Source organism: Protopterus annectens, chromosome 16.part0 (genome assembly GCF_019279795.1).
Source record: "Protopterus annectens isolate FY-2018-M chromosome 16.part0, PAN1.0, whole genome shotgun sequence".
Taxonomy (NCBI): Eukaryota; Metazoa; Chordata; order Ceratodontiformes; family Protopteridae; genus Protopterus; species Protopterus annectens.
The window spans coordinates 812,178,509-812,204,290 of record NC_056750.1 but is presented as its reverse complement, the minus strand read 5'-3'; the positions used below and the strand labels follow the sequence as shown (position 1 = coordinate 812,204,290).

At 43.4% G+C, this 25,782-nt stretch overlaps 1 protein-coding gene across 1 annotated transcript in view; it reads right to left on the bottom strand.

Annotated features, from left to right (window-relative positions):
• The window catches only part of ALAD (aminolevulinate dehydratase), an 870,814-nt gene that overhangs the window by 698,377 nt on the left and 146,655 nt on the right, over window positions 1-25,782 (bottom strand). The window contains 1 exon segment of the mRNA XM_044058183.1: window positions 4,391-4,546. Within this exon segment, the coding sequence (XP_043914118.1) occupies window positions 4,391-4,546 (156 nt within the window).

Here is a 25,782-nt window from a genome sequence, read left to right as displayed (position 1 = left end):
GAAGTCTTTTCACAAACGCCAGATGCTGTAGAAGAATGTCCTTGTTCTCTGCTTGAATTAGGCAGTCGTCCAAGTATGGAGATATATGTATTCCTCTGTCTGCAGAATGCAATTACTGGTGCCAGGCACTTTGTAAAGACCCTGGGAGCAGTACATAAGCCAAAAGGCAGTGCAGAGAATTGGTAATACATTGAGCCAGCCTTGAATCTGAGGTATCTTTTGCAGGATTGCCTGATTGGGACATGCACGTATGCCTCTTAGGTCTAAAGTTACATGCCCAGCCTTCGTGCCCAGCATGGGCAGAAGCTGCTGCAAGGTCAACATTTTGAATTTTGGTATATCCAGGAATGTGTTCAGAATAGATAGGTCCAGTATTGGTCTCCAGGCGTTGTCCTTTCTGGGTACCAAGAACAGTCGAGTAAAATCCTTGTCCCTGCTCTTGCTCTGGTACTTGTTGAATGGCCCCCCCATGTCCATGAGGGATGAGACTTGTTTTTGTGCCTCTGCCCATTGATTTTTTGGCAGATCTGGCCAACCATTTGCCTTTGGCAGGGTACAGAAATGGAACTTGTAACCTTGTGACACTGTTTAGAACCCACTTGTCCTGGATTATAATATGCCAATTTTGAGAAAAAAGTGCTAGTTTTCCCTCTAAGGGTGCTGCCAGAAGATAGGCAAGTGCTTGGTGCAGGCAGGGGGAAGTCATTGGGACGGTTTCCTGTAAAGTTGTGATTTGTCCTCCACTTTTGGAGGTAAAAACACCCCATTGCATTGACCTGTATGAACATTGCGCCTGGGATCTGCCCCTTTGAGGTTTGACACAGGAAAGCAGACTAATTCTTTGTAGGTCAGTGTCTACTAAACCTAGGTGGCTGTACTTGTAAAAATCTTTGACAGTTTGCATAGATTCAGCTTTGTCCTCCATTTTCTTCAACACCTCTTCTGCCTTAACACCAAACAAAGTATCATGCTGTAAAGGTGCATCTAATAACTTAACTCACATGACCAGGTAGATTTTGTTCCTTTAACCAAGCATGCCTCCTAATTACAGAACCCGTAACTGCGGCACTGCAGGCCTCCTCCAGAGAAACAAAACCACATTGCAAAGTATGCTTTCCAACAATAAATCCTGCATTTCCTTTTTTATGCACACAGAGTTTAACATTTTCTGTTTAAGCAATGCCATGACATGTTGCGGATATTTGAGCTTATTAAACTGACAGTTTAAGGCCCTTATAGCCAAGGTAACAGATGTGTAAACCTTTTTCCCCCCCATCTATCCAGTGCCCTAGAATCTCCGTCAGAAAGAGTAGGGTTTTTTGCAGCAGAAGCCTTAACCCCTTTGGGACCCTGTGAAATAGTTTCTGGGTCTGCAGCAGGGTTTAGTCAGGAACCCTGTAATATCAGTCAGGCTTAACAGGAGCTGGAAGTAAGGAGCCAGGGGTCAGACTAGACTCTGAAAACACATCTACAATGTCTAACACAGGTGGAATGGCTAGAGGCCTGTGCTGAGGTAGTAAAAGGAAGTCCCTGAGCCTCTTTTTAGATTCGGAAAAATCTTGGCTCTCCTAGTGGAAGTGCTCCTTCATGCTATGTAAGGTTTCCTCAAAAGAATAGCCCTCAGGAGGAGAAGCTGAAGGAGTAAAGGAGTAGATTCTTCAGCATCAGAATCCTCATGGGGGGGGGGGGGGGGGCAGAGAATATTCCTGATCAGAAGAGGAATTAAAAGAAATAGAAACCTGATCTTAAGATTCATAGTCTGTCTCTTGCCTAGGCCTCTTATCAGGAGAGGAGATGGGAACCCCTGATCAAGGTAATAAAGTCTTCTGCCATTTTGAGCATGTTTCTTTGGCATGGAGGCCTGTCCACATGGCTCTTGAATGTCTTCAAATGTGCTTTAGTCATTGCCTTTGAAGCTGAAGTCGGTTTAATGTATAGATGTTTAGGTCTGAATACACCCTCAGAAGCCGGTGCCTGCTCAGCAGCTCTGGACCCATCTGAAGGAATAGTGTCAGAGGCTCCAATACCTCGAGTTTCCAGCGGCATAGCAGACTCCACGTGGGAGTCGGTAGCGGCCTACGACTCTAAAGTAGCGGGCGTCAGGGGCTGCGAAAGCGCCTCACTGAGAACTGGCAACTGGCGTAGGAGAAGCTTAGTCGGTTTTGGGCCTCGGTTGTCTTTTTCTTTGCGTTTTTGTGAACTCCAGTAGTCGGATGGCTATCAGACGACATTTCTGGATAATTAAACCTGCGTCCAAAATAGTTTCATGCAAAATCATACCGATGCTTAATAGTGCGTTGGTTAAATCTAGCATAAAACAGACAACCTAAATGTTATGGTCAGGGCCTGGGCAAGTAATACAGTAAGAAAGAAAGTCCTTATGAGGTATTTGCTTTCCACAAAAAATACAATTAACTTTTTCTGACATTGGTCTGGAGCAAGAAAAAAAAAAAAAAAAAAAAGTTTCCCCCAACGGGGTACTTAGCTTTAATGAATACTTCGGATCTGAAATTCGAACACGAAAATCTCAGGAGTCAGCCGACCGGCACTTGCCAACTGCTTCTGCTTCGGGCACCGCGTGACAAGAAAGACTGAAGAAAATGGCGTCTGCTGCATCTTTTATATCCCTGACGACCTGATGTCAGGGAAGGGGCGACAGCAACCAACACAGGACCCAAGACTTTGGAATTCAGGCTGACTGAGGGCAACCTGCCAGTAGGATTACCCAAATGTAATGACTGCAACATTGAAACACGAAGAACATCTCTAGGTACTGGTTGAATATCTGGGCAGTAGGAAGGCAAGGGTACCTACTCTGAAACGTAAGATGTCGACTTGCTAACTGCTGAAGTTAAAGCCCTCTCCACAGCCTCGATATCTGGCCTACTGCACAGGGAAGGGAGCCCAGAACACACAGACTGGCTCGGAACCATGGTCACTCCTGGCTTTGAGGAGGTGCCATCTAAGGCCAAAGCTGTAGTCGAACTGATCCATGCTGAGGCTCCAAGATGCAGAGAAGGCTCTAAAAAAAAAAAAAAAAAAAAAAAAACAGGAGTCAACCCTAGCCCTAGAAGCAAACTAGGCTAGGGTAGACTCCCTCTTCTGTTTGTGTGTGGCCTGCCTGTCATTTCTTTTATTGGAGCAAGACATGGCTGATAAATCTAAAGCCCTTTCTGGGTTTAAAAGATGACAAATGTGGGCACAAGATACTTTTTTCTGATGCTCATTTGGTTACCTGACCAAAAAGAACTTTTTACCCAGTTACTAGACTCCAGGATAACATGCACCGTGCTAAACACCCAGAAAAGGTTCTACCAATGCTATACTGGCTCAGCTAGCACCCTGTGCCAATCCCATAATGTAGCTCCACGCTCCCTCAAAAAGGGAATTCAGTTCTGCAAAACTTGCACATGCTTTCACAGCACCACTCTACACAATCATGCCCCCTCACTTTCATAGTACCCAATCATCGCACCCCCCCTCAAGCTCTTCAGTGAAGAGCAAAAAAGTATATTACTCCTATTGTTGGAATTTTTTTTTTTTTTTTTTTTTTAACACAAATCACCGAGAATGAAAGCCACTAAATAAATGGCACATTTGAGTTTCAGACTTCATAGCCTTTAGAAAAATTAATGCGGACACAACTTTTTATTCTACAAACTTTATAAATTTACAAGAATATTTACATTCTGTCCCTATTTTGCCCTGCCCCAATAATTATTTTCAAATTTGTCTATTTGAGGTTGAGAGGTATGGGCAGAAGTAACTTTTGTTCACTTCCAATTTCAGTGTACCACTGGTTGTACATATCAAATGCTACTGATAACATTTTAACTACAATAGAAAAATTCAGATGTGCAAAGCTAAATATTTATCAAAGTTGCACAATAACTGTAAAAAAGCAGTCACAACATGGCAGTTCTACTGTGGGAAAAGGTCCTTAATTCCTAGGCAAGAGCCTACTAGCGATGTCAGTACATTCTGTTCAAGTCTTAGCTGACAGGTGAAGCATTGCACTGCTAACTCCCACTAATGTGGGTGGATCTGACCATTATCTCCTAGGTCAGAAGGCGATTTAAAGTAGGGAAGCCTTTATCACACAGGTTCACTTTCCCAACTGAAACAATTGGACTAATCAGTTAGTACAGACATTCTTTTTATCAAGCTTATGTTCTCACAGTACAGAGAACTGCACAGGCATCTCACTGAAAACAGAACTGCCTCGCCCAGCTGTAAAGAATGATAGTTACAAATTCAGAAAGTTGAAGAAAAGCAGTTTTCTACCAAATCAACTGTGTAAAATGACTGGCCTTATTTATTCTTTAGCAGAATCTTTGTTGTTCCTAGAACACCAAAGACATATTCAGTCAGCCTTTCCTTCAACACTTACATTGCTGTTTCAGGAAAGCAGGCAACAACTGGGTAGTTCTCTTCAGGAAGGCACACTACGAAGACGGGCTTATTCTTCTGGTATAATTTTGAACACTTCAGTTGTAAGGAAAGTGCTGAGAATTGCACAGTATTTAAGTTGAGAACGATCACAGAACTACACAATTAAACATATTACCAGCTTACAGCCCTACATGTTACAATGCCTAGCAGATTTTAATTTCTTAAAGTGATATGGTCATGATCACAGGGGCATCTACTAAGTTAAGTGCCATGATGTACCTACGCTGTTTTAATCAAAACTTTACTGAGCCACGGCCCAAATACCACTAATCTGGTTCATCATGACCCCACTAAGCAATGTAAACTCAGTGCCCGTAGACCGTAAGGGTGGACCTCTGTACATGTGGAGCAGTTCCCCCATTAAAGTCTAAGGATGCACTTCACGTTTTCACTACCATGATGTCATTTAAGGGTAAAATTCAGTCGCATGATTGTAGGTAAAGTGGTTATATAAAAAGCTTTTCCATCACCAAAAAGAGCGGTCCGACACCTTTTATAAAGCTGCAGACATGTTTAACACTTTATGCACTACCTTGTGTAGTGCAAAGTAAGAAAAGTACAGTTTTGTACCTACCATAAATGTAGATGTTCGAGGATCCACATTGCTGCAGTCCTAACTATTGGGGGTAGTCCGCTGTCCAGTCGGCCCGAATACCAAAGTATATGGCTGACGTCGGTCAGGGCGCATTAGACTGACGTCAGTACGTCAGGGTACTAATGCGCATGACCGACGTCATATCCTCAGTCTTTTCTTGCCCCAGATGTCAGAAGACCCTGAAAAGATAAGGCCAAAAACAAAAACTCCCAAAATACCTGCACCAAAAAAAAAAAAAAAAAATATATATATATACACAATATATACACAATTAGCAGAATATAACCTCACCTACACAACCACCCCTAAACACAGAGGGGAAGGAGGGAGGGTAAATTGGACTGCAGCAATGTGGATCCTCGAACATCTACATTTATGGTAGGTACAAAACTGTACTATGTTCTTCATTCCACATTGCTGCAGTCCTAACTATTGGGTAGAATCCCAAAGCAGAGGTAAGGGAGGCTGGCAAATCATAAGGAAGCAGGAACTGACAACATGCCTTGCAAAATAGCTGTGGCAAAACCAGCCCTAGACTTAGAGTAGAGAGGAAGGTGATAATGCTTAGAGAAAGTATGCACTGAACTCCAAGTAGCTGCCTCCAAAATATCCTTAGTTGCCACCCCCCTTAGAAATGCTGTGGAGGTGGTAGTAGCCCTAGTGGAATGAGGCCTAATCCCAGCTGGAATCTCCTTGCCATGATGGGAATAAAATGTAATGCAACACCCAATCCACCTAGAAATAGTTTGTTTTGACACAGGCTTGCCCTTTTGAACTCAAAGCAAAAGAAACAAACTGCTGAGACTGCCTAAAATCCTTAGTCCTGCTCAAATAATAACGCAATAGCCTGTGTACATCTAAAGTGTGCAAAATCTTTTCCCCTTTATTCTGGGGATCTGCATAAAAGGTAGGCAAATGAATAGTTTGGTTTAAAGCCACACTAGAAACCACCTTAGGCATAAAGGAAGGATTAGTACGTAAAGATACCCTATCCTTATGAAAAATCAAAAAAGGCTCCACTGCCATAAGGGCCTGCAACTCAGAAACCCTTCTTGCAGAAGTAATGGCCAACAAAAAAGAAGTCTTCCATGACAAGTATTTCAATTCAGCAGTAGCCGCAGGCTCAAAAGGTTGTAGAGTAAGTTTCTCCAACACAAAATTGAGATCCCAAGCAGGAGTAGGAGCTCACGGGGGTCTTATATTCTTTGCCCCTCTAAGAAATTGCTTGAACAAAGGATGCGAAAACAATGGTGGGTCACAATCATAGTGAGCTGAAATTGCTGCAGCATGAATCTTAATGGAAGAGAAAGACAAACCTTTGTCCAGTAACTCAGTAAGATATTGAAGAGCCACACTCAAATTTGGCTCAGTAATCTCCAAATTGTTTGCTGCACTCCAAAACAAAAATCTCTTCCATTTTTCATGTACACTTTCCTTGTACTAGGTCTTCTGGCTTCCATAATCACATTTAAAACTTGTTGAGGAAGCTGAGACCTGCTGTCTTTCAAAACAGAATATGCCAGGCTGTTAGATGTAGAGAGTGAAGCTTGACATTGAGCAGATGACCGTCCCTCTGAGACAACAGGTGTGGAATCAAGGGTAAAGGCCATGGAGGCTTCCTTACCAGACTCCTCAGTAATGGGTACCAGTGCTGCGAGGCCAATCTGGAGCTATTAAAATCATCCTTGGCTTGTCTTGTCTGACCTTTAGAAGCACCTTTGGAAGAAGAGGCAGAGGTGGAAAGGCATACACATGAAGATTTTTCCAACTGAAAGAAAGAGCATCCACTTTCCAAGCTGTGTGATGAAATCCTTCGTGCAAAACTTTGGCAGCTGGTGGTTTAGTGGAGAAGCGAACAGATCTATGTCTGGAGTTCCCCATGACACTGTCAATTTTGAAATACATGAAGATCCAGTTTCCACTGTGGGGATCCATGATTTGTCTGTAATACATCTGCTAAGGAGTTCTGTGCTCGGCAGAAACCTTGCCTGAAGAGTTAGTTGCAGAGTGAGCAGTCTCCCATAAAATCATTGCTTGTCTGCACAATGGGTAAGAATGTGTTCCCCTTGTTTGTTGATGTACCACATGACAGTTGTGTTGTCTGTTAGAATCAACACCTGCCCTGGAAGAAGTAACTCTTTGAAAGCAATTAATGCAAACTGAACTGCTAACATCTCTTTCATGTTGATATGTAGATGCTGTAGTCTGGCAGGCCACTTGTCTTGTATCCACTTTCCATTTAGATGAGCTCCCCAAGCAACATCTGAGGCATCTGTCGTTAGAATCTGACTTGCCTCTGGCCGGGTCACAGAGAGTCCCTTGTTTAGGTGACATTCCTGAGCCCACCACAAAAATTCCTTTTGAATGCAAGGTATTATTTGAATGACAGTGTCCAAATCCTGGCAGTGCTGTGTCCACAGATTTTGAGATACCATTGTAGCTTCCTCATATGCAGTTTGGCATTGGGAAGCACCAGAATACAAGATGCCATGAACCCTAAGGCTTGAAGGACTGTCCTTGCAGTCAGCCCGGACTGAAGAGATAGATGATGGAAGTAACTGGAAAGATTCTTTTGTTTGTCCGGGGTTAAAAGGCCATCTGGGCTGCTGTATTCAGTCTCACACCCAGAAAGCACATGTCTTGAGAGGGTACTAGACTGGACTTTATTTCGCTCACAGAATACCCTAGGCATCTTAGCACTGCTATGACATATTCCAGATGCTGTAGAAGATCTTCTTTTCTTGAGCCAGAATCAGGCAGTCGTCCAAGTAAGGATAGATTTGGATTCCTTTTAGCCTGAAGTAAGCTATCACTGGAGCCAGAACCTTTGTGAATACTCTGGGCGCAGTAGATAAGCCAAAGGGCAATGCAGAGAACTGATAATGAGAATTTCCAGCTCGAACGCAGATACTTCCTGCAACTTAGTCTGATTGGCACATGAAGGTAAGCTTCCTTGAGATCTAAAGTTACCATCCAGTGATCTTTGCCCAGCAGAGGTAAAAGCTGTTGTAATGTCAACATTTTGAACTTGGGAATGTCCAGATAAGTGTTGAGGATAGATAAATCCAGAATTGGTCTCCACGTGTTCCCCTTCTTTGGTACTAGGAACAGGCGAGAATAAAATCCTAGGCCCCTTTCGGCACAGGAACTGACTGAATGGCCCCTATTTGGAGCAACAGAGAAATTTGCTTGTGAGCCTCTGTCCTTTGAAGAGGAGGAATGTCTGGCATGCCTTTGAAAGGAGGCAAGGTATGGAAATAAAACCTGTAACCGTGGTGAATAATATCCAGAACCCATCTGTCTTGGGTAATTAAATCCCAATTTTCTTTGAAAAGAGACAGCCTTCCTCCCAAAGGTGCTGCCAGGCGAGAATGTACTGGCAGCTGAAAAGGTAGGTCATTGGGTCTGCTTACGAAAGGACTGACCCCTGCCCTCACCAGAAGTCTGAGCAGGGGAACTCCTGTCCTAGGCCTAAAAGAACCCTGAGCTCTGCCCCTACCACGTCTAGACCTACCCCTAGACTGGGAATCATAAGCAGGATAAGTCCATCCCTTAGTAGGCCAATTTCTACTAAACTTCGGAGGCTGCACCTGCAAAAAAATCTTTAACAGTTTGCATAGACTTAGCCTTGTCCTCCATTTTCTTCAAAACTGCTTCCACAGGCGAACCAAACAACACATCAGACTGTAAAGGAGCATCCAAAATCCTTGTCTTAACATGCTCAGCTAAATTCTGATCTCTCAGCCAGGCGTGCCTACGAAGAACAGAACCAGTGGCAGCCACCCTGGAGGAGGCCTGCACAGCATCAAAACCACACTGCAAGGAATGTTTACCTACCTGTTGAGACACATGAACTAAATAGTACAGTTTTGTACCTACCATAAATGTAGATGTTCGAGGATTCCCTTGCTGCAGTCCTGACTATTGGGGTATAGTCCGCGTCCCAGTCGGCCCGAATACCAGAGTATAAGGCTGACGTCGGTCATGGCGCCTTAGACTGACGTCAGTACGTCAGGGTACTAATGCGCATGACCGACGTCATTTCCTCAGTCTTTTCTTGCCCCAGATGTCAGAAGACCCAAAAAGACAAGTCCCAAAAACAACCTGCACCAATAAACATGTACAATATATACAGGAATATATATATACAAAAAATATAAGCATGTAAAGGCACCTACACAACCACCCTGAAACACAGAGGGAAGGAGGGTAAATTGGACTGCAGCAAGGAATCCTCGAACATCTACATTTATGGTAGGTACAAAACTGTACTATGTTCTTCCTTCCCTTGCTGCAGTCCTGACTATTGGGTAGAATCCCAAAGCAGAGGTAAGGGAGGCTGGCAAATTATAAAGTAGCAGGAGCTGACAACATGCCTTGTAAAACAGCTGTGGCAAAACCAGCTCTAGACTTAGAGTATATAGGCAGGTGATAATGCCTAGAGAAAGTATGCACTGAACTCCAAGTAGCTGCTTCCAGAATATCCTTAGTTGCCACCCCCTTAGAAATGCTGTTGAAGTGGCAGTAGCCCTAGTGGAATGAGGCCTAATCCCAGCTGGAACCTCTTTGCCATGATGGGAATAACAAAATGCAATGCAAAAGCCAATCCACCTAGAAATAGTTTGTTTTGACACAGGTTTGCCCTGTGAACTTAAAGCAAAAGAAACAAGTAACTGCTGAGACTGCCTAAAATCTTTAGTCCTGCTCAAATAATAACGCAATTGCCTGTGTACATCTAAAGTGTGCAAAATCTTTTCCCCTTTATTTTGAGGATCTGCAAAAACGTAGGCAAATGAATAGTTTGGTTTAAAGCCACACTAGAAACCACCTTAGGCATAAAGGAAGGATTAGTACGTAATGATACCCTGTCCTTATGGAAAATCAAAAGGGCTCTACTGCCATAAGGGCCTGCAACTCAGACACCCTTCTTGCAGAAGTAATAGCCAACAGAAAAGCCGTCTTCCATGACAAATATTTCAATTCAGCAGTAGCTGCCGGCTCAAAAGGTTGTAGAGTAAGTTTTTCCAACACAAAATTGAGATCCCAAGCAGGAGTAGGAGCTCACGTGGGGGTCTTATATTCTTTGCCCTCTAAGAAACTGCTTGAACAAAGGATGCGAAAACAAAGGTGGGTCACAATCATAGTGAGCTGAAATTGCTGCAGCATGAATCTTTATGGAAGAGAAAGACAAACCCTTGTCCAATAACTCAGTAAGATATTGAAGAGCCACACTCAAATTAGGCTCTGAAATCTCCAAATTCTTTGCTGTACACCAAAATAAAAATCTCTTCCATTTTTCTGCACTCTCCTAGTACTAGGCCTTCTAGCTTCCATAATCACATTTAAAACTTGTTGAGGAAGCTGAGACCTTCCATGTTTCAACACAGAATATGCCAAGCTGTGAGATGAGAGATTGAAGCTTGACATTGAGCAGATGACCGTCCTTCTGAGATAACAAATGAGGAATCAGAGGTAAAGGCCATGGAGGCTTCTTTACAAGACTCCTTAGAAGTGGGTACCAGTGTTGCCGAGGCCAATCTGGAGCTATCAAAATCATCCTTGGCCTGTCCTGTCTGACCTTTAGTAATACCTTTGGAAGAAGAGGTAGAGGTGGAAAAGCATAGACATGAAGGTTTTTCCAACTGAAAGACAGAGCATCCACTTTCCAAGCTGTGTGATGAAACCCCTTTGTGCAATACTTTGGCAGCTGGTGGTTTAGTGGAGAAGCGAACAGATCTATGTCTGGAGTTCCCCATGACACTGTCAATTTCTGAAATACATGAAGATCCAGTTTCCACTCGTGGGGATCCATGATTTGTCTGCTTAATACATCTGCTAGGAGTTCTGTGCTCCTGGCAGAAACCTTGCCTGAAGAGTCAGTTGCAGGCTTAACGCAGTCTCCCATAAAATCATTGCTTGCCTGCATAGAGGATAAGAATGTGTTCCCCTTGCTTGTTGATGTACCACATGACAGTTGTGTTGTCTGTCAGAATCAACACCTGCCCTGGAAGAAGTAACTCCTTGAACGCCATCAATGCAAACTGGACTGCTAACATCTCCTTCATGTTGATATGTAGATGCTGTAGTCTGGCAGGCCACTTGTCTTGTATCCACTTTCCATTTAGATGAGCTCCCAAACAGTGTCCGAGGCATCTGTCGTTAAAATCTGACTCGCCTCTGGCCGGGTCACAGAGAGTCCCTTGTTTAGGTGACATTCCTGAGCCCACCACAAGAATTCCTTTTGAAGGCAAGGTATTATTTGAATGACAGTGTCCAAATCTTGGCAGTGCTGTGTCCATACATTTTTGAGATACCATTGCAGCTTCCTCATATGCAGTTTGGCATTGGGAAGCACCAGAATACAAGATGCCATGAACCCTAATGCTTGAAGGACTGTCCTTGCAGTCAGCACGGACTGATGAGATAGATGATGGAAGTAAAGTGACAGACTCTGTTGTTTGTCCGGGGTTAAAAAGGCCATCTGGGCTGCTGTATTCAGTCTCACACCCAGAAAGCACATGTCTTGAGAGGGTACTAGACTGGACTTTATTTCGTTCACAGAATACCCTAGGCATCTTAGCACTGCTATGACATATTCCAGATGCTGTAGAAGGTGTTCTTTTTCTTGAGCCAGAATCAGGCAGTCGTCCAAGTAAGGATAAATTTGAATGCCTTGAAGCCTGAAGTAAGCTATCACTGGAGCCAGAACCTTTGTGAATACTCTGGGCGCAGTAGATAAGCCAAAGGGCAATGCAGAGAACTGATAATGAAAATCTCCAGTTCGAAACCGCAGATACTTTCTGCAACTTAGCCTTATGGGCACATGAAGGTAAGCTTCCTTGAGATCCAAAGTTACCATCCAGTGATCCTTGCCCAGCAGAGGTAACAGTTGCTGTAACGTCAACATCTTGAACTTGGGAATGTCCAGATAAGTGTTGAGGAGAGATAAATCCAAAATTGGTCTCCACGTGTTCCCCTTCTTTGGTACTAGGAACAGGCGAGAATAAAATCCAAGCCCCTTTCTGACACAGGGACTGGCTGAATAGCCCCTATCTGGAGTAACTGAGAAACTTGCTTGAGAGCCTCTTTTCTTTGTGGAGGAGGAACATCTGGCATGCCTTTGAAAGGGGCATTGTGTGGAAATAAAATCTGTACCCGTGATGAATGATATCCAGCACCCATCTGTCTTGAGTGATTAAATCCCAATTTTCTTTGAAAAGAGACAATCTTCCTCCCAAAGGAGCTGCCAGACGAGAGTCCACTGGCAGCTGAAAGGCAGGTCATTGGTTCTGCTTACGAAAGGACTGACCCCTGCCCTCACCAGAAGTCTGAGCAGGTGAACTGTCTGATCTAGGCCTAAACGAACCTTGAGCCCTGCCCCTACCACGTGTAGATCTACCCCTAGACTGGGAACCATAAGCAGGATATGTCCAGCCCTTAGCAGGCCAATTTCTACTAAACTTCGGAGGCTGCACCTGCAAAATCTTTAACAGTCTGCATAGACTTAGCTTTGTCCTCCATTTTCTTTAAAACTGCTTCCACAGGCGGTCCAAACAACACATCAGACTGTAAAGGAGCATCCAAAATCCTGGTCTTAACATGCTCAGCTAAATTCTGATCCTTCAACCATGCATGTCTGCGAAGAACAGAACTAGTAGCAGCCACCCTCGAGGAGGCCTGAACAGCATCAAAACCACACTGCAAAGAATGCTTACCCACTTGTTCAGACACATGAACCAAATCCAGCAATTCTTTACACTCAATACCTTCCGCCAAAGCATCCACCTTAGATTTCAATTGTGAAAGGAGATAATTCTGATATTTCAGCATATGAAATTGACAATTCAACGCCTCATGGCTAGAGTGGAAGAAGTATACTTTCTTACCCCACCTATCCAAAGCCCTTGCCTCTTTATCAGAGGGTACAGGATTTTTAACAACAGAAGCTTTAACACCTTTAGGCCCCTGAGAAACAGTTTCTGGATCCGCCTGGGACTCTTAAACAAATACTTATGAGCTTGGGCACCCTATAATACCTATCAGGCTTAACAGGAGCAGGAGGCAAGGAATCAGGGTTCAGAGAAGCCTCTGCAAAAACATCCTCCACCACATTCAACACAGGAGGAATAGCTAAGGGCCTATGCTGAGGCAAAACAAGAATTCCCTAAGCCTTTTTCTGGAGTCAGAGTAATCTTGGCCTTCCCATTTAAAGTGCTCCCTCATGGAGTGAAGAGTCTCTGAAAATGAAAAATCCTCAGGAGGAGAAGCTGAAGGAGTGGAATCATCCACATCAGAATCAGAATAAGCAGGAAACTCTTGCAAGTCTTCCACAGAAGACTCTGAAGCCTGTGAACACTGTTCAAAACTATCAAACTCCTGTTCCACCCTAGGCCTCTTATCAGGTGGGGGCATAGAACCTCTAATCAGAGTAATCAAATCTTCAGCCATTTTAAGCATATGTTTCTTAGGCACAGAGCCCGAAATGCTAGGAGAAGCCCCTACAGAAGCTGAACTTGGCTGTCCTCTAAAAGAACCTCTGGAAACAGAAGGAGAGGCCCTAACTATGTTGGGAAGAGAGGGAAGAACAGTTACCTGAGAATCCCCCGCAGCCTGGCCTACTCCTGAGAGGGCACATCCTGTAACAGTAAAGTATCAGCCTGAGACTCCATAGAGACTCCTGGCAAAACCTCTGGCTCTCCTGAGCCTTCTAAAGGACCGACGTCCGGGACTGCCGGTTCCTCACCCCTAGACTTCACTGTTTTGTCCTTGCGCTTCTTAGATGAAGCAGGCGCCGGAGCATCCGACGGCATAGTATAATTGCAACGCTTCCCAAACACTAACCTAGCACAATCAAGCCTCCTCTTAATAGTGCGCTTATTAAATCTAGCACAAGAGCGCAACCAACAACGCCGTGTTCAGGCCCTAAACAAGGTATACACAATGTATGATAATCCCTATGCGGTATCTGCTTCCCACAAGAAATACAGTTATTCACTTTTTCTGACATCCGGTAATATACTGAGGCAAGAAAACCAAAATGTTCCCAAACGGGTACTTAGCCAACTCTGTACTCGGTCTGAAACTCCGGTTTCGGAAAATCTCAGAACGCCAACCTGCACTCGCAAAATTGCTTCTGCATCGGACCATGCGGCAAAAAAGACTGAGGAAATGACGACGGGCATGCGCATTAGTACCCTGGCGTGCTGGCGTCAGTCTAAGCGCCATGACCGACGTCAGCCTTATACTCTGGTATTCGGGCCGACTGGGACGCGGACTATACCCCAATAGTCAGGACTGCAGCAAGGGAAGACGAAGAACATCCTGCAACTCTTTACACTCAATACCTTCAGCCAGAGCATCCACCTTAGATTTCAACTGTGAAAGAAGATAATTCTGATATTTTAACATGTGAAACTGACAATTCAACGCCCTCATGGCTAAAGTGGAAGAAGTATACACTTTCTTTCCCCATCTATCCAAAGCCCTTGCCTCTTTATCAGGAGGGACAGGATTTTTAACAACTGAGGCCTTCACACCTTTAGGCCCCTGAGAGACAGTTTCTGGGTCTGCCCTAGGACTCTTAAAAAGATACTTATGAGCTTCAGGCACCCTATAATACCTATCCGGTTTAACTGGGGCAGGAGGCAAAGAATCAGGATTCAGGGAAGCCTCTGCAAACACATCTTCCACCACATTCAAAACAGGAGGTATAGCTAAAGGCCTATGCTGGGGTAAAACAAGAATTTCCTAAGCCTTTTCCTGGAATCAGAGAAATCTTGACCTTCCCATTTAAAATGCTCCCTCATGGAATGCAGAGTCTCTGAAAATGAAAAATCCTCAGGAGGAGAAGCAGGAGGAGTAGAATCATCCACATCAGAATCAGAATAAGGAGGGTACTCCTGCAAGTCTTCAGCAGAAGACTCCGAAGCCTCCGAGCATTGCTCAAAACTCTCAAACTCAGGTTCCACCCTAGGCCTCTTATCAGGAGGGGGCATAGAACCCCTAATCATAGTAATCAAATCCTCTGCCATTTTAAGCATATGTTTCTTAGGCAAAGATCCTGAAGTACTAGGAGAAACCCCCACAGAAGCTAAACTTGGCCTGCCCCTCAAAGAAGCCTTGGAAACTGAAGGAGAGGCTCTAACCACCTTAGGAAGAGAGGAAGAACAGCCACCTGAGAAGCCCCCTCAGCCTGGCCTACTTCCTGAGAGGATACATCCTGTAACAGTAAAGTCTCTTCCTGAGACTCCAAAGAGACACCTGGCAAAACCTCCGGCTCCACTGAGCCTTCCAAAGAACCGACGTCTGGGACTGTCGGTTCCTCCACCCTAGGCTTTGCTGCTTTATCTTTGCGTTTTAGTCGAAGCGCGGAGCAGCCGGCGGCATTTTATAATTGGAAGGCTGCCCAAACAGTAAGCTGGCGCAGCCTAACCGTGTCTTAGTAGTGCGTTTGTTAAGTCTAGCACAAGAGCGCATCCAACAACGTCGTGCTCAGGCCCTAAACAAGGTATACACAAAGTATGGTAATCCCTATGAGGTATCTGTTTCCCACAAGAAATACAGTTATTCACTTTTTCTGACATCCGGTTAAATACTGAGGCAAGAAAAACCAAAATATTCCCAACGGGTACTTAGCCAACTTTGATTCGGTCTGAAACTCTGACTTCAGAAACTTTCAGAACGCCAACCTGCACTCGCAAAATTGCTTCTGCATCGGACCATGCGGCAAAAAAGACTGAGGATATGACGTCGGTCATGCGCATTAGTACCCTGACGTACTGACGTCAGTCTAATGCGCCCTGACCGACGTCAGCCATATACTTTGGTATTCGGGCCGACTGGACAGCGGACTACCCCCAATAGTTAGGACTGCAGCAATGTGGAATGAAGAACATCTTCTGATGCCCAAATCACTTTAAATGGGAACCCAACTTCTGACCTTTAAATACATTTTTAAAGCAAAAATTACAAAATGCTGCTGTACTTTGACAGGTTATGCAATTCCAATGTAATTGGAGACTTTTCCTTCCTACTTGAAACATCCATGATCCTGCCTACAGGTATAAATATTCATCCTTCCTACTTGAAACATCCATGATCCTGCCTACAGGTATAAATATTCATCCTTCCTACTTGAAACATCCATGATCCTGCCTACAGGTATAAATATTCATCCTTCCTACTTGAAACATCCATGATCCTGCCTACAGGTATAAATATTCATCCTTCCTACTTGAAACATCCATGATCCTGCCTACAGGTATAAATATTCATCCTTCCTACTTGAAACATCCATGATCCTGCCTACAGGTCTAAATATTCATCCTTCCTACTTGAAACATCCATGATCCTGCCTACAGGTATAAATATTCATCCACAAACTTAAGGGCAGATGTTGCTACAGTACTCAGCAGACATGCATTGTTATAACAAACTAGTAAATGAAACATTCTAAAAACAGTGTGAAAGGATAGCAAGCAATAGGTTCATTCACTCTATTGTAACACCTCATCGCTACTCCAAAAAGGATTTGTTAATCACAAAAGTCTTATGCTTTTTACAACAGAATGAAGCAACTAAAATCAACCAGTCCTCAGTATGGGAAAATGCTTACATACAACCAACCAAAAACTAGTCTCAGACGCTCCCAAGTCAGACATCACTATTTCTTTGCACTATTTTCAGTTGTACATTTTGCCACTAAATACATCAGTCTACAACTCGCTCAACTTCAAATTATAACATTGCCACATATCTAGTATTATTCAAACATAACTCATTAAAATAGCTATTACATATAATTTACTCAGCAAATTTATTATTTATTTCCAGTTTCATAACCGGGGAAGTCCACTGGGCCCGAAAGCCCATTTTCAGTGGAGGCCGGGGAGAAAAGCTCCATATTACAAACACATTGCACACTTAAAAGCTCCATATTCCTAAACATATTGCACACTTAATTTACAAACAAGTAAAAATAACTTTTTCATACACTTATATTGTTAGCGTAGAAGAAAAAATATACATAGATATGAAATGCAAATGAAGTAAATCAGAGAAGTGTAGGAAAAAGGAGGTGCAAAGAATTAGAGATGCCAGGAGGAGAATAAAAAAGAACAGTTAGACAAAGATTCATTTTATGTTTGTGGTGAATGATGCATCTTATGGAAATGGTAAAAGAGACAGTTGCAAGAATAGGCATATAGACAGTGGGGAAGTAAAGATATAAAATAATTTACATAGAGTTGATACAGGGGGAAAGAAGATAAAGTAGAGGGTGGGGAGCTGAAGAAAGAGTTGGAAGAAGAGGGGCAGGAGGGAGAATATTGAAACTGGGATGTAATAGGATCTAGGTAGGAAGTATACAATTACATTTCCAGTTTTGGGAGAGGTGAGAATGGAGTAGAGATTTGAATTTTCAGGGCTTGTAGCGACTCTTAGCAGGGGAGGAAGCAAGTTCCATTTTTTTGCTATAGTATAAGAAAGTAGAAGGTGGCCAGGGGGTCCTTCAGGTTTATGCACTGAAAGATTTTGGTGGCCTGATCTTGGGGGCCTGAGAGGAGTGTAGAAAGGCAAGATATTAGACCGTGCAGGGCAAGCAGTGGATTTAAAAATGAGTTTTTAGGCAGTAGAGATGATTAGGGAGTTCTAGCCATTGAAGACTATGGAGGGAGATTCAATGGCGTGTAGAATGAGTCGAGTTAGTAGCGAATTTGGCGATTTTGTTGTAGCAACTTTCAAGTTTTGAGGAGATAGAAGCTGTGAGGTTGGTTAGAAGAGGAGCACCATACAATAGAGAAGGTAGAAGGAAGGTAGAGGAGAGTGTTTGTCTTGTAGCTAATGATAGAAAGTTAGTGTTTCTGTAAAGCATGCCAAGCTTCTGATTTTTTTTTTTTATGTTTAGGTGAATAGGAGTATTAAATTTCAGGTGTTCATCGATGGTAACACCAAGCAATTTGGCACAACTAAATACTTCTATTGAGGAGTGGAAGTGGCTGGTGATCTTGAAAGAGGGCTTATCAAGTGGGAGTGCTTTTGTGGGGGAGAAGAGAATGATATGGGATTTATTGGCATTAAGGGAGAGAGCATCCAATTCTCTGTAGTTGTGAAGGCCAATTGGGCCTTGGCCTGGAGCTCGGGAAGGCTAGAGGCTGAGCAGACTAAAGTGGAGACGTCTGCATATTGCACTATTTGAGAGTGAGGAATTGCAGAGTAAAAATCATTGATGAAGACATTAAAGAGCATAGGTCCGAGAATAGAACCTTGTGGAACTCCGGTAGGGGTAGGTAGGAAGGTAGAGGTACCCGTTTGCCATTTCACAGCTTGGGATCTGAGAGATAACTTTTGAACCAAGAAAGGGAATCGAGGGAGAGACTGAGGTTAGAAAGGTGGTTAAGAAGGAGTGTGTGGGATACAGTGTCGAATGCCTTGGAAAGGTCAAGGACAGTGGAGACAATATCTCCAGGGCAAGGTTGACAATGTCAAAGAAAGAGGAGAGCAGTAATGATACTGCAGCCAGGATGGAAACAGTGCTGAGTAGGGGTGAGGAGATGGTTATTTAGGAGGTAGGGCACGAGTTGCAGGTGGATACATTTTTCAAGGACTTGTGAAATTGGGGAAAGAATGGCTATTGGGCGGAAATTAGAAATGCTATTTTTGCCTCCTTTATGAAGGGGCAGAATGCAGGCAGCTCGCCATAGTTTGGGAACATAAGATTCCTGAATGGATCTATTGATGAGAATGCTGATGGGTATGGCGATGGCATCTGCTGCGAGCTTGAGAAAGAGTGATGGGACATTGTCGGGGGCAATGGAGCATGGCTTGAGTTTGGAAAAGTTTGATACAGGTGGTTGACAGGTTTTAGATAAAAAGTGGGAGGGGGTTTAGGGGAGCAGGAGTGGGGAGAGGAAGGGGGACAAGGTTTTGGTAAGTTCAGCTATAGAGCTGGTACAGGAGTTAAAAAGGGTTGCTATTTCTGTGTCGGTCTTGTCTGGACAGGGATTGGATTTAGTACCGGGGTGCAAGAGGGAGTTGATGGAATTCCAGAATTTTTGGGGATTTTTTGAGGGGGTAGACTGTAGTTTGGTGTAGTACGATTTTTATCTTTTGTGATAAGTTTTTTGGTGAGATTAAGTTGCTTAAATTGAAGGAATGTAGCTGGGTGTTTATTTTTATTGTAGAGTTTCCATGTTTTGTCCCTTTGTAGCATGAGAGTTTTAGTGTCCTTAGTTAGCCAAGGGGCAGAGTTGTATTTTATTCGTTTTGTTCGAGGTGGGGCTTGGGAGTTTAGGATTTTAAGGAAGGTAGTATTGAAGACTTCTAAGGCTTCATCCAGAGGAAGAGTTTTTAGGGTATCCAATTTGTTAGTTTAAGGGTTTCAGAGAATATAGAAGGGTTGAAATTAGTGAGGTTATGAGTGTGGGCATATTGGTGTTGGTGAGGGAGGTGTTGGGCAGCTCTGTGAATAAAGGCTGGAAGATGATCACAGAGTCAGGTAGTACACCAGACTCAGAGATGTTATTAGGGTGGCTAAGATCCAGTCCAGGATGGACCCTGGGGGGTTATTTTTGTTAGTTCTGGTAATGTTGTTTATTAGTCGAGTAAAATTATAAAGATTGATAGAAAGAGTGAGAGTATTGTTATTAATTTTATTCCAGTCGATGTTGACATCACCTAGAATGTAAGTCTCAAGTTTGAGGTTGTTTGAGGCCCATAAGAGAATATTCTCTAGGGTAGAAGTGTTGTCACCAGGGGGAATATAGATGGCTATAATACAGATACTTTTAAAGTTGTTCATTTTGAGGATTCCTATGATTAGTTCGGCATTATTAAACTGAGGAATGGGATTCTGGTAAGGGCAGAGATTCAGCAGGCAGTTGTAGATTAAGGCTACACCACCTCCTTTTTTGTTTTGGCGATCGAATCTATGAGCTTGGAAGCCAGGTGGTATAATCTCAGAGTTAGTAGTTTGTGGTTTTAGCCAGGTTTCTGCAACTGCTACTATGTCAGGTGCAGTGTGATTTTAGCCAAGCATGGAAGTTTATTTTGTTATTTATACTCTGGGTATTAATGGTAATGAGCTTAAGGTATTTACGGCTGTTTCTAATAGAGGAGGTAGTGGGAGAGAGATTGTTACTGGGTGTTGGCCCAGGGTTGGGGTGGATGTCACCTGCTAGAGCAAGCCAAGAAAAGGCAGAGAGGAGAAACTTTGGATTGTGACAAAAGTTGGAGGGAGATGCAGTTTTGATTTGATAGCTGGAGGTTTTAAATAAACTGTATGGAGTTTTAATTTAAAAATAATGAAATGGGTTTGGTTGAAATAGGGAGGGGTATATTAAATAAAAGTGGAATGTCAAAGGGTGGGGAAGGGAGAGAGTGGAGGGGGAAAGAGGAGGGTAGTTTGGTAGAGAAATAGGAGGATGCATTAGAGTTATTAGGAGGAGAATACATGTAAAAGAGGTGAGATGATGTGGAAGAGACATGGATGAATAGAGTAGGATAGATTTTAGAAGAGGAGGTAGAGTAAGTGGGGAGAGTTTGGAGATGTAAGGTAGAGAAGTATATGTGAGGAGAAGGAATAGAGAGGGGGAGGGGTACTTAATTCAATTGCAGCTAGGAGGGGGAGGGGCAAAGAAATGGGATAGGCTGAGGGGAAATGGGGAGGAGATTCAGGCGACTATAAAGGTAGATGCACTGGGATAGATGCACTGGGGTGGGTGGGATTTGTGGGTAGGGTAGGGGAGCGGAGTGAGCCCGTAGGGCGAACAGAGCGGGTAGAGCCACTGAAGGAGAGCGCCCAAAGAAAAACTCAGTGGAGAGCTGACTTGGTAAGGAAAGTTTGGGGATGGGTAGAAGGTAAAGGCCTAAACAATAGGGATAGTAGACAGAGAAGTGTAAGTGAATTGGGGTACAGGTGGAAGGAAAGAAAAAGATGTAGGGGCAGCAGTTCTTCAATTATATAAAAACTGCAAGTCTAAGGGAAGAGTTTTGAGTCAGTGGGGTAAGAGGGAGAAGGGTGCCACCTAGTGGACAAAAGTTATATAGTAAGGAGTAGCTTCTTCTGAAAAGTAGCAGGGCTGGGAAAGTACAAGGGGAAAGGAGTTATGTTTAAAGAACAGAGGACACAAGAGGAGAGGGCAAGCAAGAATTTAAGGAAAGGCTTTGGCTGCTGGTAGACCTAGCTAGGGAGTGTATAAAAAATAACCTGGAGTATCTGAACAGAACTAGCTTTACAATATCTTGGAGTATCTAAACAGAACTAGCTTTAGAACAGTCAGTTGTATTAGGAACACATACTTTCTTACATTTTATTTTTCTTCTTAGAGGGACTGTTGCACAGGGAGGTTAAGGTTCAGTTCCTCAGTTTAGGTAATGGACAGTAGAGAAGGACATTGGTCAATAGCGACAGGGCAGTCTCCCACTGGAGGACAATACAGGCAGGTTGGACAGCATAAAGTATGGATTCCGTAGCCAGGGACGCACAGCAGCTAAGAGGTAGATCGGGGGGGGGGGGGGTAAGAATGAAGCTTTTCTATAAAACTATTTTAAAAAGTTATTGATTAGCGATTACATCACTTATGAATATACAAAGTGCAAGGATGAAGAAATTTTTAATTGCACCTTAAGTTTAAAAGTGCCATACCTCAGATTAAAAGAAACCACATTACACTTAAAGGATAACCAAATATAAAAATCAAACAGCAAAGCATTCCATGTAGTATACATATTAAGGCCACACATTAGGAAATACTGTAAAATAAAATATGGATTCAGTTTGCATCATTAAATGTTAGATTAAGGTTACCCATCTACAACATAACCCTGACCTATCCTAAACAGGAAACAGACCCCAAAATTTAAGAGATCCAAGGTCTCCATCATGTACACTACTAAAATGCTCCCCCACAAAGTTCATAGGTTCATACTAGGCTATCTGCCCTAGGGCATTTATAAGTCTAACCAGAATGTGTATGGCTTTCGCCACCCATTTTAAATTTATTTTGCTATGCCCTTTTTAGAGGTTAGTATACTGTGCCTCTAACAGTGACACAGAAGTGATACCCGGGGTACACCTACGATCTCCCATCCACTCAAGATTCCTCTTGAAGAGAGTCAATGAGGGACTCTGCCTAACCTGGACTGGGATTTTATTCCAGAGTGAAGGGAGCCTTTGGGTTATGAATCTGTCCCTCCAGCATGTCCTATTTATTTCAGTGCTGAGGTTCAAGTCTCACGAGCGCGTAGCTCGATGGGATTTGGATTTTCTGAGGTGCAGCATGTCCATTAATTCCGGGTTGGACATGGCTTTATACATCAGGCACAGATCGCCTCTGAACAGGCGGTATGCCACTGAGTAGAGCTGGAGTTTCTTGAACCGGGCAGCATATGGCATCTGTTTGAGCCCTTTGATCCTCTTGGTGAGGTACTTTTGGGGTCTTTCCAGTTGCTGCAGGTGTCTGGTAAGGTACATCCCAAAAGGGGCATTGTACTCAATTATGGGCCTGATGAGGGATGAGTAAAGAGGCACGATGATCTCCCCTGATCTAGATGTGAATCCCTTCATGATTAGGTGGGCTATATAAAATGTTTTTCTAACCACTTTGGCCACGTGGTTGTCAAATGAGAGACTGCTATCAAATTGGGTCCCCAGGTCCCTAATTACTTCTGTACTTAATGGATTACCACCTATGTGATAATTTGTGAGCACTTTGTTTTTGCCAAAGGGGATGACTATACACTTTTTGGCATTTAGCTTGAGGCCATGGCTCTGGCACCAGTTGTCTGTTTCTATGAGGCCCTTTTGGAGGATGCTTGTGTCGGCTGGAGAGTCGATTATGGCACCCAGTTTGCAGTCGTCTGCGAACTTGGTCAGCCACAGTCCTTCGGTGTTGGCCTGTACCTCCGAGAAATATATACCGAACAAGAGAGATCCCAGGACTGAGCCTTGTGGGACACCACTTGTAACTGGTTTGGAGTCTGACATGGCTCCAGCAATTCTAACCATGTGGGTTCTGTCCTTGAGCCAGTTTGCAATCCATCTAGTGACATAGGGGTTTATATTTAAGCTGGTGAGCTTATCTATAATGCCCGAGTGGGGTATTGTATCGAAGGCTTTTGCGAGGTCCAGGTAGGCTGTGTGGACCACCCTCCCCTAGTCAATGGCCTTGGTGACTGTTTCAAAGAAATCAACCAGGTTTAAGAGGCAGGATCTGCCCTTAAAGCCGAACTGGGTAGGATCCAGTGTCTGTAGGTCCCCAATATCTTTATTTATGAGGTCCATGATGATCCTTTCCATAGCTTTGCAGACCAAGCTAGTCAGGCTTATAAGTCTATTTGTAGATTATGAATCTTTAGGATGCAATTGTATTCACACACCGAACGACCTCTGCCCTATGCAAGTTACAGCAACAGGTAACAGCATGCACCTCCTGAACAGAAATGCAACTAATATGGCCTTTAACTTGAAACTTAACATGAAGTCCCAAAACTGATCAGAAGAAACCTACAGTCTGTACACGAAGAGTGCTTACTCTTGTTACAAGGTCTGTCAGCGTAGAAGGATAAAGCCTGAAATACTAACCCAGGTGAACCAATTTCAATTAAGTGGGTCGGGTGCTTGCCAGAAATGGCATGAGGAGGAATGAGGAGGAATAAGAGTAACTTAAGCTCTGCCAGCTTGCCTCTTCTGAAGGAGTGCATGCTCAGGACACATGGCCCAACTGCTGAATCCCCAGATGGGGACCAAAGACCTCAGAGGGTTGTTGGCTGGAGGGGGACTGCATTGAGGGGTTAGGTCAAACTTATGAAGTGGGTGACACCACCTTTGACACTCCTTCAGCTGTGACCCTAAAGCATACTACTGAACATTTACAATGGTGTTAAGGTCATAACTGAAGGGGGGGGGACCCCTATGGTTGCCTCAGTGAAAGCCTCTCTGTTGGCTCTTGCCACATTGATGGGAATAAATGTGCCCTAAGCTAACAGACAGTCTTATGCTCAGCATGCAGAGGGGGCAAAAACTGCCTACACTGTTGCTGCTGCTCACAAATGGATGCAGGATAAACTCTTTAAATTATATACTAATGTACATTAGGACATGAAAATGTCCATCTCAATAACACCAGCTAGAAAGGATACTTTAGCAAGACTGACCAATATCTACAAATAGCTTCAAACAAATCGCATGCACAAACATTATATCCTTCTCTTTCAGGCACATCCAAAAAAAGGAGGAGCTTAATAAAGCCACCCAAAGCCCATTTTAAACCATTAAAAGGGTAGTTAAGGTAGAAATTAAACCGCGAACAGTCCATGCAGTGGAAAGTAGAGTGATACCACGGTTCTTTTTAAACGTTTTTCTGTGACAAATTTTGTTTCCCCGAAAGAAAATTTACTCTACATAGATGCTTAATTCCAGAAATCAATATGCACCATGGAAAGGAACAACCTGGTGGGTGGCTGCTGTATGCATGTAAAAAAGGAACGACTTGAGTGAGCTTATGGGAGTTTTTTTTTTTTTTTTTTTTTTTAATATAATTTAACTGGTCTCTGCTGAATTTAACAAACAAAAGATCCAAATCTCCAAATTACTCAGTGTTCTTACTTGTACAAAAAAAGTTAAGTGACTTGAACACATTAAATCTATCAATACAAAAATTAGGTTGTCTAGGTTTCCAACATATGACAGAAAGTAGGTATTCTCAGTTATAAGCTTGGATAGTTAAGCATTTTCAAACATTTGTATAAAAAATGCTTACAGTATGATGGGAAAAATAAGCACACCATCGTTGCACCTCTCTTTTGCAGGTAGCATTTATTAATAAATGCAAAATAATTATCTGCTTCAAAAAAAACTCCTGCAGATGAATTTCAAAACTGAGTTCTATTCCTTTGGGAATAACATCAGGGGCAGCTCTTAGAGGTATATAAACGGATTAAACCGGTGTTTGAGACAGCATGGAGGAGTCGCACACAGAATGCACTTCACCTGCCAAAGCAAGAGATACTACAGCATCACTGGAAGGCCATCCATTAGTTGTAGACTAAGAGGGTAGAGGACATAGTCCACAACTATTTTCTTGTTTTTCCTTCAAACAGCTTAACTCATAGCAATACCCTAATGCTTCCTCTCTGGGGGAGTATCCATATTTATCAAAGATACCCACACCTCCAGGTTAGTGGCACTGCACAAAGCATCAGAGATCATCCATGTGCAACTAACAGTGGGCAAAACTGCCTTTCAGTTTGTAGCCTGCTACAGACCACCCTCCCAAACACAGGAACCTCACTCGGCTTTCCTGAGAACACTGGAGAATATGAAGGTCTCTCCAAACACCATTATAATGGGAGACTTCAACTATCCAAACAGACTGGGAAAACTACTCAAGCCTAAACACCCTCGCCCAACAGTTCCTAGAATTTATAAACTCAAATGCTATGGAACAACTGGTCACCACTCCCACAAGAGGGGAAAACATACTGGATCTGGTCATCACCAACATGGGGTCTCTATGTTCCACACCAGAGGTATACCCCTCATTGGTAAGATCAGACCATAAACTAATCTCACTGGACATCCATATTCCATCCACAGCCAAGGAAACCATGGTGAAGAACTTCTCAAAAGCAAACTTCACACTTCTCAAAACCACCGAGGTGGAATCCTTCAAAGCCCCCGGGGCCAGTGGAAAATACAGCCCAAAATGCAGAATCCTTTACAAAAGCATTCTATGGAC